The sequence below is a fragment of the Typopeltis vanoorti genome, chromosome 10 (assembly GCF_054136105.1).
Source record: "Typopeltis vanoorti isolate ZY-2024b chromosome 10, IOZ_Tvanoo_1.0, whole genome shotgun sequence".
Taxonomy (NCBI): domain Eukaryota; kingdom Metazoa; phylum Arthropoda; class Arachnida; order Uropygi; family Thelyphonidae; genus Typopeltis; species Typopeltis vanoorti.
In genome coordinates, this window is record NC_143558.1 from 96,596,654 (window position 1) to 96,614,054 (window position 17,401).

At 33.3% G+C, this 17,401-nt stretch overlaps 1 protein-coding gene across 1 annotated transcript in view; it reads right to left on the bottom strand.

Moving 5' to 3' along the window:
• The window catches only part of LOC150102612 (regulator of G protein signaling 7-like), a 463,836-nt gene that overhangs the window by 158,403 nt on the left and 288,032 nt on the right, over positions 1 to 17,401 (bottom strand). Inside the window, exon 8 of the mRNA XM_090398711.1 lies at positions 2,730 to 2,804. Within this exon, the coding sequence (XP_090254837.1) occupies positions 2,730 to 2,804 (75 nt within the window). The remainder of the gene's footprint in view (positions 1 to 2,729; positions 2,805 to 17,401) is intronic.

Below are 17,401 nucleotides of genomic sequence, written 5' to 3' on the forward strand. Positions count from 1 at the left end.
GCCCATCTATCTAGCTTATTCAAATCCTCTTGCAGGGTTACCACATCTGCACTATTACTAATAACCCTTCCCAGCTTTTCATCATCTGCAAACAACTGAATATCCCCTTGCAATCCACAGACAATGTCATTGATATAAAGGTAAACAACATAGGTCCCAGTACTGAGCCCTGTGAAACCCCACTAGTAACCTTCTGCCTCTTTGATACTGCTCCACCATACACAACTCTCTGATACCTATCGAACAGCAAATCCTGAATCCAGTTGACCAATCTGACATCCAGACCCATGTGCTTGAATATCAGCTTATCATGTGGCACCCTGTCAAATGCCTTTCCTAAGTCTAGGTCTAGGAAAATGGCAGTATATGCTTTTCCCTCATCTAATGCTCTTATAACTTTATTATAAAAGGCTAGCATATTGCTAAAACAAGAGCACCCCTTCACAAATCCATATTGACTCTCACAGATAACATTACCCTCATCTACCCAATGCTGTATAAGGTTCCTCGCTACTTTCTCCAAGATTTTACTAAATACTGATGATACACAAACTGGCCTATAATCAGACACTTCCGGTTTGCTACCGCCCTTATGCAATGGCACTATCTTACCTTCTTTCCATTCAATGGCTACCTTTCCCGCAGCCAAACTTTCACTGAAAAGCCAGGTCAAAGGCCTGTCAGTTCCCGAGCACATTCTCTCAAAACTTGTGGTGAAATACTATCCAGTCCCACAGCTTTACTGACATCCAGAGGAACACACTCTCCTCCTGCACCTCTAAACTTCGAACCTGCCCTATCCCTCTAGTATTCAAATTGACTCCTCCAGGATGAAATACTCCAATAAAGTGTTCATTGAACAATTCCACTATGTCCTCTGCATCAGTCACTCTATTCCCATTTTTATCCAACAATGTCATTCTTCCACAGTCATTTCTCTTCCTACTGGCCACATAGCTAAAAAATTCCCTAGGATTTTCCTTGGATCTAAGGGCCAATCTTTTCTCATATTCCAGTTTCACCTTCCTTACCATACTAGTCACTCTCCTGGCCTGTGTCTTATATTCTTCATGCATCTTCTCTTCACCTGTCTCCTTATATCTCTTCCATAGCCTCTTTTTCGCATGCAGTTCTGTTTAATATTGTTTATCATCCACTTTACTCCAAATTGTGTCCTCTTCACTCGCAGAATACAGCTTACTATTGCTGCTAACAAATATTCCTTCACAATTTCCCAAGCACTAATGATATCCCCAGCCTTCCAATTCCTCCCTCCACGAAACTTCTCCAAGTTGACGTCTAAAACTATTATAATCACCTGCTTTAAAATTCCACATACGTTCCCGTCTCTTTGATACTCCTGCATGTCTATACATTTTCGAAGTCAAAACCATATGGTCACTCTCTCCAACTGGTGGGAGAGATGTCATCTCAGTTATTATCAATTCTTCTGATGCTATAACCAAATCCAAAACTCTTGAACCTCTTGTCCCCTCTGTTACATGTTGCCTAAGACATTTGTCCCTCAAGAACTCTAGAAATTCCATTCCCTATCATGCATCTTCCTCTCTCCAATTTATACTGCTGTAGTTAAAATCTCCCATAACAATCATTCTTCTTGCACTTGCCACGCTCAACTGTCTCAACATCTCCTGGTCCCCACCCTCTGTGCTCCTTGGTCTGTTGCAGATGAGGCCTAAAGTTTAGGCTAATTTTAGGTTTTAAGCTTATGTCAGTTGTGTAAGACGACCCCCCCAATTTACAAATGTACAAAAACCCTTCAGGTGTTTTTGTACATTTTCACAAAAAAGATGGATGGACGAAAATGGTATGAAATTATGGATAAATAATGTGTGGAACATGCGACCAGGCAACATAATGAAGAAACAAAGTTTATTAGTATGGGATATGTTTCATAGTCTTTTAACTGAGAATATTAAAAGTCTTCTAAAAGAATAGAAAAAATTAACACAAAAATTACTGTTATACCAGGTGGTTTAATTCCATGTTGCAACCACTAAACGTCTGCTTGAACAAACCATTTAAAGATCACATGCAAGAAGAGTGGAATAATTGGATGTTGACTGGTGAAAAATCATTTACAAACGATGGATCTATGCATGCTGCATCACTTGATATGTTGTGCAATTTTGTGATCAAAGCATGGAATAAAGTAAAAGTAGAGACTGTAATAAAATCATTTAAAAAGTGTGGTATCTCTAATCTTATGGATGGTATGGAAGATGATCTGTTGTGGGACACTATGACGATGAAAACGAAATCAATTCACCAGATTCGAACTGGGATCCATATGACAATCATTAAACAATGAATCTGAAGAACTATTTTCAACAGATGATGAAGAAAATTAACATGAAAATTGAGGTTAATAATTATTATTTGTTTTTTAAGACTTACATCTATTGTAATATTTTAAATAAATTTATGTAACAAAAAATTAATCTGATTTGTTTATAAACACTGCCTATTTTCTTATATAACAATGTATTGTAACTACCTAAATGTTCATCCAAGAAATTAAGCTTCCCTGTTTATACTCGCCGTATTTTGAGGGGTTTTCTGCAGTATTTGAGAGTCGTTCTTATACGCTGACATATACGGTATGTTAACCATTAATAATCAGATGGTAATTGAACTAAAAAATGATAATTTTTTAGTTACATTTATCATGTTTATAGTCATTTATATTCCTGCTAAAATGATCTTACCTTGGCACTTTTAATAGGTTTGTTCATTCTGCAGGCCTTCTTAATATCCATTTCAGTAGTATTAACACACCCAGGCTACAGAGGAAAGAAATTTTGAAATGGTTGAAATAACAGTTGATATAAATTAACCAACTGTGATAGCATTTTTGTTAATACAAAAAACATCCATACTACAAACACTTAGTTCATTTATTCATTCATACACAAACATTTTTGTTATCTACCTACCTACTAGCTAAAAATTTCATAATTAGTGTTCTTAAGCTCACAAATATTGATTCTTATTATTATGATGATGTGACACCTCCAGGGAGTCCAAAGACACATCGAGGGAGAGTGTGCCAACAGCATCGAACGAAAGACTCCTTCCAACTACTAACCGCACTCAAACTAGCTTAACTTTTTGTGAGCCATTAGTAGCAGAGGCTCTACCAATCGACCAAAGAACACAAAACACCCCATCAGGATCCTAAAGGATTTTGCGCAACCCATTATTATATTATATACGCAATTATAATCATTAATATAATAGCTAGAAGTAGAGAACTGTTATTATAAGAGTTCAAATATCTTATTCACTTGTATGAGGGTGGTCTGAAAAGTTCTTGGCCTCACAATGAAAAAACGAATTTATAATTTCAAAATTATTTTTATTTTTCAACATAATCTCCCTTAACACTAATACATTTATTTCAGTGATGCTCCAGCACCACTATTCTGTCCATGTAATGGTTCTCAGTAAGATCTGCAAAATACCCCTCTACAGCTGCAATCACCTCTTGATTCAAAGAAAAATGCTGACCAGCGAGGAAGCGTTTTAGTTTTGGGAAGAGATAGAAGTCAGAGGGAACCAAATCTGAGAAATAGGGTGGATGTTCCAACAATTCATAGTGCCAATCTTTTAATTTAATTTTCCCATTGCCAAAAACCTTTGTGGACAGGTGCATTGTCCTGATGAAAGATGATTTTTTTTCTTCTGCAAACCGGGTCTTTTCTCACAAATTTTTTCGTCTAGTCTGGTTAAAATATTGGAATAATATTCCCCGGTTATTGCTTTACCCTTTTCAAGATAATTAATAAACAAAATGCCTTTAGCATCCCGAAACACCGATGCCATGACCTTTCCTACTGATGGAACCAACTTTGTCTTCTTTGGTGCTGAACAACCGGCTTCTGTCCACTGTTTTGACTGCTGTTTGGATTCTGGTGTGTGATGATGAATCCAAGTCTCATCCATAGTAATAAATTGATGCACAAAGTCGGTTTTATTCTTTTTAAAATGCTCCAAGCACTGTTCAGAGATTTTCATGCAAGTGGGTTTTGATCTGCTGTGAGCAAGCGCAGCACCCATCTTGCGCAAAGCTTTTTCATTTGCAATTCTTCATGCAAAATATATCCCACATGTTCTTTTGAAATGCCTATAGTCTCAGCAATTTCACGCACTTGGACTCGCCGGTCATCCAATACCATATCGTGCACTTCATCAATGATTTCTGTGTTGTTACACTTTTTGGACATCCTTCACGTGGATCATCTTCAAGGCTGGTATGGTAACGTTTAAACTGGGCAGCCCATTTCTTAATTGTGGAAAACGAAGGAGAAGAGCGCCCATAAACTTTATGAACTTCAAATAAATTTCTTTTGCCATTAAACCTTCTTTTACAATGAATTTTATAACCACACGATACTCAATTTTATCCATTTCAAGCAGGGCTGGTGCGAGAGTATCTGGCGCCCCCCTAGGCAAGGAAAATTTATGTCTCTATGCATTGTCTCTATGCAGTAATTAGTGCATCATTTTTTTGATACCCAAATTTGATTAGTGCGCCTATATACATCTTAAAAATAAATGTTACAGATTTTAAAAATTTTCTATCTATACATTTTTATGGCTAACTATTTAAAAAAATCACTCACCGGAATGAAATAATTTAGTTACCGATTTAAAACATTTTATAAAGTTATTTTTAATGGCATACTACACTACTTCCATGTACACTATGTATACCAGGGTTTCCCAAACTGTGTTGTGCAAGAAGTTCCTGGAATTTGTCATTTTAGTTTTCGAGTCATTTTTTATGAATAAATATTTTATAGTGGAAATATTCTGAGGAGAATAATATTAAAGAATATGTCGAAAAGCTCAGACCCAAAACACCTAATATTTGTGTATCGTTAATTTTTACACATCGAAACCTTTCAACATTTGGGAAAGGGAATACCACTGTTTATGATCAGTCATAAAAATTGCCTGCTAGTGGATTGTAACAATCGGCGGCGTCCTCTGTTCTCAAAACTAAAAGAAATGACATCTGTGTAGCAAATGTCAGTGACCAAGTGGCATATTTTTAAACATGGAAATATTCATGAATTATCGTTAATTTTCAAACATCGAAATCTTTCAACAATCAGGAAAGAGAATACCGCTGTTTATGGCTGATCATAAAAATTGCCTGTAAGCCGATTACAACAAATGGTGGCATATAATATTTTTCGTACAAAATTTAACTCAATTCTTTGTTAAGAAGTAGAATAATAAAATTTATATTCTGAATATGTTTTATTGTCTTCCAGCTTCATGATTTTCCTTTAACTAGACCCTAAGACATACCTTCATTCTTTTATAAAAAAATTAAGTTTCAAAAAAGAAATTTGAGAAACGAATTATACTTTTTTTCCCATAGGTTATTATATTCGATTAGTGCATTTTTGATTAATGCACCTGTTTTAAAGAATGTGTTAGGCACACTAATTGAGGGATTGCTGTATATATATTTTGTCATACTCACACAAGCACACATACTCCCTACACATGTGGATATTTATAAAAATAATATCATTAAGAACATTTATATATAAAAGTTTATAAACTTTTATATGTAAACGTATTAATATAAAAATATTAATAAAATTTATTAATCAAATCCAATACATTTGTATACATATATTATTACTTTTAATATCTGTATAGCAAGAAAATTAATCTTGAATACAAAAATTATGAAAAATTAATCTTTTGGGCTTCTGCTTTGGCAAAGTTTTGAATTAATTCATCTATGTTGATTGTAGATGCAATTTCATGCTCTATAGATATTATTGCTAGACCAGTGAGTCGTTCCTGAGCCATTGTAGAGCGAGTGTAAGTTTTTGTAAGTTTTAATTGTGAGAAACTCCTTTCTGAACCTTCTACCGATACTGGCAATGTCAAAAAAATTTTCAGAGCAATAAACACATTTGGAACACTATTTTCTAAAATATTTTTGCATATGTATGACAGGACATCTAATGAGAAAGTATTTTCTGGAATTCACCTTGCTATTATTTGTAATTCCCCACATAAATCTGTTCCATCAATATCTCTAGATTATCATGTGTTAAATAATTTTCCAATATCAAACATTTTTTAAGCAGTTCTGCTGAAGTAATTTTTTGAAATTCATATATATTTAAAAGAAAACCAAACTTTTCGTTAATTGTAGACATGCTTGAATTTTTATCAACAGATGCAATTGCGGTATCAATAATTGAAAAATAAAAATCTACCTTAAATTTTTGTTTAAAATCTGTTATGAATTCATCCTCTGCTTCATACACAAATTGTTTCTTTTTTTTTCTAAGTCTAACTCTTTCTTGTTCAAAATTAGGCATTACACCTAAAACCTAAGCGATTTTTTCCACATCTGTTAACATCTTTTCAAATTCATTCTCATTCATTCATTAAGAAATTCTTTGTATCATTAATACAATTTATGGCACCATTTATATCAAGGCTTGTATTCTGAAGTTGTTTACTTGTAAAGTTTATTTCAAAAAGTATATTCTACCACATTACTAAGGATGCGATAAATTTGAACTTCCTTAGTTTTAAGAAGACTACTTGCATGTAATTTCATGATATTTCTACTTAATCCACATAAACTATCATCTTGAGATATTTCTTGCAGTGCTTCGCAAACTTCGGACAAATTATATCTTAGGAGCTTTAATGAGTCAATTCGACTCTCCCATCGTGTATCACAGACTGGTCTGAGTGTAATATTACTTATGTGTCTTTTGAGGTATTCCCATCGATGAGTCAAACCAGAAAAAAAATACATATAGACGATGTACTACGTCATCTAAAGTATTAGCAGTGCAATTCACTACTAAATTTAATGAATGTGAACTACAGGGTACATACATTGCTCTTGGGTTAAGATTTGAAATTCGTCGCTGCGCACCTTTTACATCACCTTTCATATTATTGGCATTATCGTATCCTTGCTCATAAATCTTGTATTGGTAATGAAAATTTGTCTAGAGTTCCTAGTATTTCATTTGATAAAAATTCTCCAGTGGTATTTTTATTTCTATAAATCCCAAAAAGTGTTCTTTTATAGAAACCGTGCTATTACTAGTGTCTACGAATCGAAGTACTATGCTCATTTGTTCCGTGTGACCAATGTCAGACGTACAGTCAATAATTATGGAATAATATTTTGCGACAACAACAGATTCCAAAATTTTCTTTTTTATCGCATTGGCGAAGATGTTTATTATTTCATTTTGAATATCTTTTCCAAGACAATGCACACATGTATCATTATCTTTTATTCTTCAAAGACGTTCATTCATTATTGGATCAAACTTGGCTAGAAATTTGACCAATTTCAAAAAATGCCTGTTTCCATGCGAAAACAATGTCTCATTTGTTCCTCGAAATGAAAAATTTTGAATAGCTAACATCTGAACTAAAGCAAAGAGTCGTTGTAATACTTGCACCCAATGTTTCTCCTCATTTCTAATAACTAGCAAATTCTCTTCATCAATGGTTTTCTTTTCTTTTATTCAAATTTCTAATTCTTTCCACTTATGGTAATTTTCAACGTGTCTGACTTTTTTTATGTGCAGCTAAAATAGAAGCATTTTTCCAGTCCCTCAATCCAGAATCAGCAAGATTAATCTGCCATTGATCAAATAATAAACAGCAAAAGCAAAATGCAGTATCTGTGGATATTGAGTACAATAACCACAGATGCTGCATTGTCTCGCCGTTAAATAGTCTTCGAGTACAATGAGTCATTGAAAATCTTCTATTATTTTTAGCTTTTGAAAAATCAAAATTATGAATCTGTTTGGGTCCATGTTCAACTAATAGTTGACGTAATTGATTGATATTGGAAAATTTTACAGGACACCAAGTTGCTGGATCATTATAATTTAAATTTGTAAAATCAAATCCTTTTATGACTGGATCTGTAGAACAACCAGCTTCAGAATCAACAATACTCATATGATCTGTAGATTTCTCCTTTGATGTTTTAATCCAATTTTTGGTATCTGTAGAATTCTCCAATTCATTAATCGAAACTATAAATGAATTATCCAACGAATAATCTTGAAGATTTTCTTCTTGTATGTGATTACGATCTTCTCGGCAAATATATTTTAAAAATGTACCTTCTTGTTTTTTTAATCTTTCTTCTTTTTCCGCTTTACGTTTACGATATTGAAAACCCGATTTCTTTTTATCCATTTTCAAAATCCAGTAACTGAAATATTTATAAATAAAAATAAACTTAATTATAAAAAACATGGACTTTAAACTATTCAGTAATTCACAAATAAATTTTTATACATTTACTTAATGAAGTATATTTATCAATTATATATACCTTATAACTATATAACTTATCTATCATACATTTATAATCTAATAATTCAACAGTATCATTTTCTATGAACATAATTGACAAATTTCTCAAATGCATCTGACTTAGCGAATTGTGTAAATATTTTTAACGCGTTTAAGTACAGAAAACGAACGTTCATCGCTAGCATTACAAACAGGCAGTGTCCATTGCCGCATTTATACTTTTGGAGGCCTGAGGTGCAACATCATTATGAGGCCTCAATAATTAGCACTTTTTTAGTTTATTGAAAATAAAAGTCAACATTTCCATAATAACTAATTTTAATAACACAATACAACATTGGTATACATATTTGCATTCAAGTCTATTACATCTGAATCAATGCATAATAATGACAGGTCACTTGTTTTATTTTCGTGCAAGTTGCTTCTTAAAGAATTTTTTATTCGTTTCAACGCTGAACATGAACATTCAGCACTTGCATTTGAAATAGGCATCATCAAAAATATTTTTAAAATTGTTTCTACGTTCGGAAAAGTAGACCTTAACCCATCGTTTATAAATTTGTAGATATTTTTAATTGAAGAATTTTCTTCCTTCATCATTATTAAAAATTGCTTAACTTCATCAGTAAATTTTTCTGGATGAACATCAGTCCCATAAGTTTGTAAAATTTTATTAATAGTAGTCTTGTACTTGTCTTGATCTATATCTTTCTTCAAAAAAAAAAAAAAAAAAAGCCAAACATATCTAACTGCTGAAATAGCTTTTTGTTTTTTCATTAATTTCCAAAATTAGCTTATCGCAAATGACATTAAAAGTGTTCACTGCGAAATTTTTTTCCCATGTAACATAATCTCATTGTTAGATTGTGAAACTTCGTAACTTATTTTTTTATTTTTTTTTTCCTAACTCTTTCCTTTTCATCTTTAAATTTTGTCTTATCTGATAATAAATTCGCTTCTTCATTTACAGCAGCAAAACTATTTCTTATATCTAAAATAAAACCAACTAAAGACTGTAACAAATTATTAGCTAAAAACAAATCCATATCGGGATCTTGTAGAGATTTACTAGTAGCATCTATTTGTTGTAAACTTTTGTCCCACACAACTGATAAAATTGCTGTTTCTGGTTTCTCAAAATGTTCAGCTAATGATGAGCTCTCTAATTTAGAAATAGGTTTTTCATGAGGAGAAATGGATAGTACAAGTAATGCCTCTTTAATTTCTTTATATCTATGTTTATATCCAAATGTATCCAAAATCTTTCTGCAAAAGATTTCAATTGCAGTGTTGATTGTTCATTTTGAGAACATCGATTTTGTTTGACAAGCATCATAGTTAATACAAAAATTCTGAATACCGAAAAAATATTAAAAGGTATGGTAATAATTTAGTATAAGGATAAAAGTTTTTTTTTTTAAAAAAAGAAAAGAAAAGAATTTAAATGCAATCCAATTAAGCTTGCTAATCAAGGTAAAAATAGGAACTTCATCAACTCTAAAGTTCAGATATTCTCACTAAAAAAAAAAATTGTAGCAAAAATCATTATATTTATGGAATTACAACATAAATATAAATATAAAACATTTCAGTTTGCAGTAACATGCATAGTATGCCTCTCTGGTTGACAGAATGGTTAATGTATCTGCTTTCCAACCACACAACTTTAGGTGAAAGGTAAATTTTGTTGCCTAATGACCACCTTACTTACTGGAAGCATGGGATTCACATAAAAAGCATATATATATAACTCCAGATTTGATTCTTTTTAAGTTGCAGTCATAAGCATAATAATTCCAGATTTAGTTAAAACGAACAGACAATGAATAGTAACGATAACTTGTTAGGCTCACTGACATCCACTTTTTACTCGACATTTTATCCTAAAATAACTAGAATCTTGATGGAAAAAAATATGAACTGAAAAATCATTTAATTTATAAATAATAATAAACTTGAAAATCAAATGCTCTGTTTATGTGATATAGAAACTGCTCTTACCCAACTAATTAATATAAATAGCAGCAGCAGCACACAAAAAAACCTCTGTTTTCTCAGGAACGTATTTCAAAATGATCGCAAGTTCAATACTCAGCTATCTGTTCTTTCTTAACTGGGAAATCACAGGGTAAAATATTCTTAAGAATGTTATGGATTAAACTGACCATATATTTAATCTCTGGATTAAACTGCTGAGTCACTCAATGGTTAGTCAACACAAGTCAAACATTTACTAAGAGTAAATTTCCAGAAAAGGAGATTAGAATTTAGTAATACTGATAAGAACAATAGACCAGGTAGTTCAGAAGCGAAAACCATCTGTGACAAAATGAAACTAGTTTATTTAATTAAAAACACAAAAATACAACCAATTTATTAAATATATATTTATAGAGTTCATAATTAAAAGGACTCTAATAATAATAATAGATTTCTACAGATGTGTCTCATCTTGTTTTAGTATTATCAAAATTATCAAATTATTCTGAAGCATTAAATTTTGCTATTTTATTATGCCCTTAATATTTCTGCAAATGCGGCACTTTTTACAACAAAATTGGCTAAGTTATGTTGAATATATCTGTTCGCAAATATACTCAAAATCCCTTTGACCTAATAAAAATGTAGAATGCTGATGAAACTTCATCAGCATTCTATCTGTTAAAATGCAATTACCCCCCACCTCCGTTAACAGATTATTGTCTTTATGTGCACTGTATTACTTCAAATTTCTTTACTGTCTTACGATATTTGACCCTTTTTTGCTGCACAATTTATTTATTGTGTCTCTTCCCAAATAAAAACGAATTTCACATGTGCGAAAATAAATAATCAAAACGTCTGTTTGCATTGGAAATATTATGTCAAATATTTATATTTTATAAATAACATTTATTGAAATAAATATGACATTTTGCTTTCTTTCCTTGAAAATAAAATTACATGGGTCACACATTTCAATTTTAGGAACGTTTTTTTTGAATGAACAACAAATGATGTTAAACATTACTCAGGGTTTCCAATTGTGAGTCTTTTTAATATAAAAAAATTTATATCCAATGGTATTTTATCAGAGATTCTTCACCTTTGTCTTTTGCTTAAAACTGCAACAGTACAATTACTTTGGAAAAATAACGAATTCAAACAAAAAGAAAGTACACATATGTTATCTAGCAGTATTTTTTTCGTGTGTGTGTGTGTGGAGGGGGGTGATAATTTTTTTAGGGGGGGGAGTGAGCCATTAAAGGCGAATTAATTCTGTTATGAAAATTTTGGAAATAAAATTTCATTTTGACACATGCACCTACACATGTTTTGAAGGATAAAGTGTAGGGAAAATATCGCTACTTCAAAACTGCTGTTTATTTCGATTTGTAGGGTGTGTGATTGGGGGAAACCAAGAAAGTTGAAATGCAAAAACCTACAGATTACGTTTATAAAAATTATGCGTTACATGATATGATTCAAGATTTACATATGATTCTCTATAAAGCAAAATTTAAAAGTGCGAACCTTCACGCAATCTGTGAACTAACCTTTGAACTAAGATTATGAATAAAAAAGAAAACTTAATTAACAACAGATGGAGGTTGCATTCATTTTTAGATTCGGATTTTCATGAATTTATAAAATAATTGTTTGACAAAAATAATTATCTTCAATCAAGTTCTGGGAGAATTTTAAAATGTATTGGTGATTAAAATAATTAGCCAAAAAATTGATAGTGACATTGATCTTCCATAGTGATACAATATGAAGTGAAGAAAGTATGAAAGGATTTCTTATTTTGCGCTGGCATTAAAAACTATAATTATACGATAAAAACAAGCAGCAAAATGAATATAACTCATAGGTATTTAGTCTGATATAACTTAGATTCTGGTTACCGAATAAACGGCAAGCAACTGCGTTTCTTGCTGTAGGCAACTGAACATAGCTACTACATATGCCAAGTAATCTAGTTAAGTGTTCTTTTCAGCAAGAAGGATTATTGCCCCTTCTAATGGACATGACTGTCAAATTACACTTCTTATCCATGTTCTTTCAGCAAGTGGACAGAATATTATCCAGGTTTGCTGGACGTGTATACAAGTCCAGTAAAGAAATGGTATGCTTACATATATGAATTTTATGGAATACAGGAGTCCCTGTTAGTTTTATATAGTTTTATATGTAGCAAAATCTGAGCCCCGAAGTCTTGGTGCCCATAGGCGATTGCCTAGGTTCGCCTAATGATAAAACCGGCCCTGATTTCAAGGGATACAGACAACAATTTTGCTTCTGAAAGCTGTAGAAAACAAACTACTTGATAAAATCACTTGCAATTTCACATGGATGCTTATGACAGATGTACCGACTTAGAAAAAAAATCTCTTGCCGATAGTGTTGCCATCTATGGTCGAGGCCGAGAACTTTTCAGACCATCCTCATATATATAGCAAACCAAAAAAAAATTTCATGTGCAATTCTTTAAATTATCATATACCATATAAAACATTAAGGGAATATGAAGAGAGACAATCAGCAGGCTTACAACAACAAAGACGTAATCAGATTATGAGACAAAATTAGTTGAGTATGCCAGTGGAAATCACAAAGGGCTTCACAGTGCAATAAGTAGAGGGCACAATGATTATAAGGATAACTTGAATGTCATTACAAAATTAGATGAAAGAAAATTAACTGTAAAGGATAAAGGAATCCTAAAGACTTCTTTTGCCATGTGACAAGTAAAAGGAAGAAAGAATGTTATAGAAGGATAACTAATGAATAAATGACAACAAGTTCAGAAGCATAAGAAAGTACTGAATTACTGAGTGATCACTTTGGAAGGTTTGATCATCAAAGTATAGATAATGCACTGACTGATTTATACCTCTAGAACCAATAAGAGAATAACAATAGATGCACTGGAGGTGTTTTGGATGTTACAATATCTCAATATGAATATATCAAAAGGATTAAATTGGATATATGCTTATGCATTCTGAAAATGTACAAGAGAACAACTATACATCTCTTTCACCACCATATTCAGGAGTGATGGTGGTGTTAGATTGGTTTAATGAAATAAATACTTTCTAGAGAGTAGCATGGATTTGTTAAGGGAAGCTCTTATTTCAGTAACCTGGCTACATTTTATAATACAGTGACAGGTGCACTGGACAGAAGAGATGTTTTGCAGTAACTTTTCTAGATTTTGCAAAGACATTTGGAAGAATAGCATATGAAGAACTGCTGTTGAAACTGAGTAGGTTGAGAATAGACAGCCAACTGGTAACCTGGTTACACAGATGGTTGGCTGATAAGCCAGTGAAATCTGTAATGGGTTGCAGTGTCTTGAAAGGGAAAGGGGACAAGCAGGGTTCCACAGGGCTCTGTTCTGGGACCACTGTTGTTGAATCTGTATATTAATACAGTTCAAGGCTTCAGAGGGAATATTCAATTGTTTGTAGATTATGCTCAACTAAGAAGAGTAATTTCAAGAAGCTCTGATTTAATGTTGTTACAAGAGGATACATAAAGAAAAGCTTAGGTGTCCACCGAGAGTCAAAAATATATTAAAACACTAATAGGTATTATTTCTGGGAAAATTAAAACACTAATATTTTGCTGGTTTTCTACCCAGCATTATTGAAGCCCAATGATAATTTTAATAGGCACACATTTTACTAAAATAAGCAATTGTGGCATCAATTTAAATTGTAATTGAAACTTAATGTTTTTATGTGGAGTCCTCTATGGGTCAGCTAACTACAAAGTTAATTTAGAGAAGTCCAGCTATTAGGTCTTAATATCATAGTCTCCCAGATCTTTTAAATTAATACAACCATACTTGTTGAGGTTGAGAGAGTGTTTCATAGCCGATGCTGGTTTTAAGAATAGTCTCTCAGAACTATAATGATTCTATGTAATATAGATGCTATCTTCCATCTGATCCCACATGAGGGAGTATCCAGAGCATGGTCTGTCAATCCTGGCTTGCTGAATTAGCTGAATGAGAGGCTTGAAAGTGGAATGAAAATCATATTTGCAGAGAACTTTAGATATTTCTTCTCATGTATCCTTAACATATGGGATGGGAATGGTTTTGCTGTGATCCTCTGTGTTGGGTGAAGGAGAGATGAGAGGTTTAAGCACCTCCCTCCACTCCCTGGCATAATTGAATTATTCGGATTCACCATATTTGCAGATTATTTCCTATGGGAAGGAGAAAAATATACAACCAGCTAGATGGGATTGCTATGGGTTCTCCAATTCCTTTCCCATCTAGCAAACTTCTATATGGAACATTAGATATATGGTACATCAGAAGAAATTGCTGTTTGGCCTCATGGTCTAGACATATTAGATACTTTTTTTGTCACATCTGAACAGTCAACATTCTAAAATAAACTTCACCATAAAAAAAGAGAGTAACAATAGTCTCCCATTTTTAGATATGCTAGCGGCACGACTTCCTAAGGCTCATTATTCTGTCTACAGAAAACCAACTCATATTGGAAGATATTTACATAAACAATCTCTCTACCACTCTTCCTAACAGTATGACATCCTCAAAACACTGACTCAGAGCTAGAGATATTTGTTTAAATGACACAGCCCTTGAAACTTAGCTCAGAGACACCTTTGCAACACCTTTTTAACCAATGATTACAGCTCACATAAAATAGATAAAATATTGCATGCACCTCCCATCTCTCCTACAACTAACACATAGAATCACAACAAACCATTCCCATCTCATATATTAAGGGTACATCAAAAGAAATAGCTAAAGTTCTCTGCAAATACGATTTCCATCCCACTTTCAAACCTCTCATTCAGCTAGCTACATTCATGAGTTCTTCTAAAGATTGGCTACATCCACTTGAGCATCCTGCACTGTATAAATTTCCTCATGCTTGCAATTTGACTTCATTTGCACAGACCGGTAGATCTGTTAATATCTGCCTTGAAGAACACAAAAATTACACCCGAGACCATCTGTATGGCAAGTCAGGATTGACAGACCATGCTCTGGATACTCCCTCATGCGAGATCAAATGGAAACACAAAAACAATATTACACAGCAGTCATTATAGGTCTGAGAGACTATTCTTAAAATTAGCATCAACTATGAAACACTCTCCCAACCTTAATAAGTATGGCTGCATTACTTTACCAAAGATCTGGGAGACTATGATTTTAAGACCTAATAGCCAGACTTCTCTAAATTAACTTTGTAATTAGCTAACCAATAGAGTACACTGCATAAGGTCATTAAGTGTCAGTTACAATTTAAGTTGTTGCCACAATTACTTAGTTTAGTGCTATGTGTCCATTAGAGTTATCACTGTGCTCTGATGGCGTTGATGGAGATGATTCGTAGTAGAGGTTCGGTGTAATGGTTGAGACAGTTGTAGGTGTCCTCCCACGATGAGTCTTCGGACTCCTTGGAGGTATCAGGAATAATAATAATAATAATAATAATGCTGGGTAGAAAACCAACAAAATATTAGTGTTTTAATAAATATATTTTTCCTCGTGGTGTTGTTCATACCATTAAAAATGATTATGAGTTACAAGAGGATGTATTAGGCTAGTATTTCATGCAGATATATTGGGATATCAATTTTCTGTTGCTAAGTGCCAAGTAATGCACTTTTTCCAGAGAAGATGGAACAAGGTGTACTGGATTGAAGTAACTGTGCTGAGCTGGAGGAAGGTGAGAAATCTGGGAGTGCTAGATCAGCTAGAAAGTTGAAGTTTACTAACATAATGCAAGAGTTGTAAATGATAAAATTGATGAATTGATATAAGGAGGTGAGTTCCAGTGCATAAGACACAAATTTCTGATATCTGAATTTCTGCATAGAGATTTGGTTATGTCAATATCAGTATAATAAGCAATCATTATAGAAGGTGCAAAGGAAAGTGACTAACATTATCACAGGATTCTGGAATGTTGGGTATTACAGTAGATAAAGGGAATGTGCTCTGTAGAGGGTGGGAGAGAAGTGGTGATATGATTGAGAGTTGGTGACATCCTATGAGATATGAAGAACATACTTCAAAGAGTAACATGTTATGGAAGAACACCAGGTCATCCTTGGAAACTGTATAAAGGTCATATGAGTGTGGAAAAGCAAGGAATTATTTGCACAATGCGTGGTGAATGCTAAATATTTTCAAAGCTAGGTATGATTATGTAGGTGTGCAAAACTTTTGCCCCTCTGCAATGAGTCTTCGAATTCTAGGACCAAGAAATATTAACTATCAGTGCCTCTGATCAGGTTGTTTATTATTATTATTATTTCTTGACCTCAATGGAGTCACAAGACTCATCTTGGGAGGTCAACACAAAGGATATCATACCACTCCTTAAACTTATCCACTGTCTACATATCCACCACCTTTTCAGACAATGCATTTCATGCTCCTACCACTCTCCATGCAAAAAAACTTATTTCTTACCCTTTTACTCACCACTCCCTTTTGCAACTTCCGGGGATTCCCCCCCCCCTTGTTCTTGCTCTTTCCTCTCATTCTGCAATATGAAAAATCTCCATATTAACATGATAATAACCTTTTAATAGCTTAAATGTCTTGTTCATATCCCCTCCCTTGTCTTCTATCAACCAAATTCTGTAGTTTCTGCATGCTCTACTCCTAACACACAGAATCACACCAAACCATTCCCATCCCATATGTTAAGGGGACATCAGAAGAAATAGCTAAAGTTCTCTGCAAATATGATTTCCATTCCACTTTCAAACCTCTCATTCAGCTAGCTACATTCATGCGTTCTTCTAAAGATTGAGTACATCCACTTGAGCATCCTGCACTGTATAAATTTCCTCGTGCTTGCAATCTGACCTCCTTCGGACAGACCGGTAGATCTGTTAATATCTGCCTTGAAGAACATAAAAAATTTGAGACCATCTGTCCTCACAATCAACACTATACACCTGAAATCATTTTTACTATCCATTTCTGCATCCTCTGCAAGGTTACTTCTGTCCTTTCAAAACCTGGTGACCAAATCTGAGC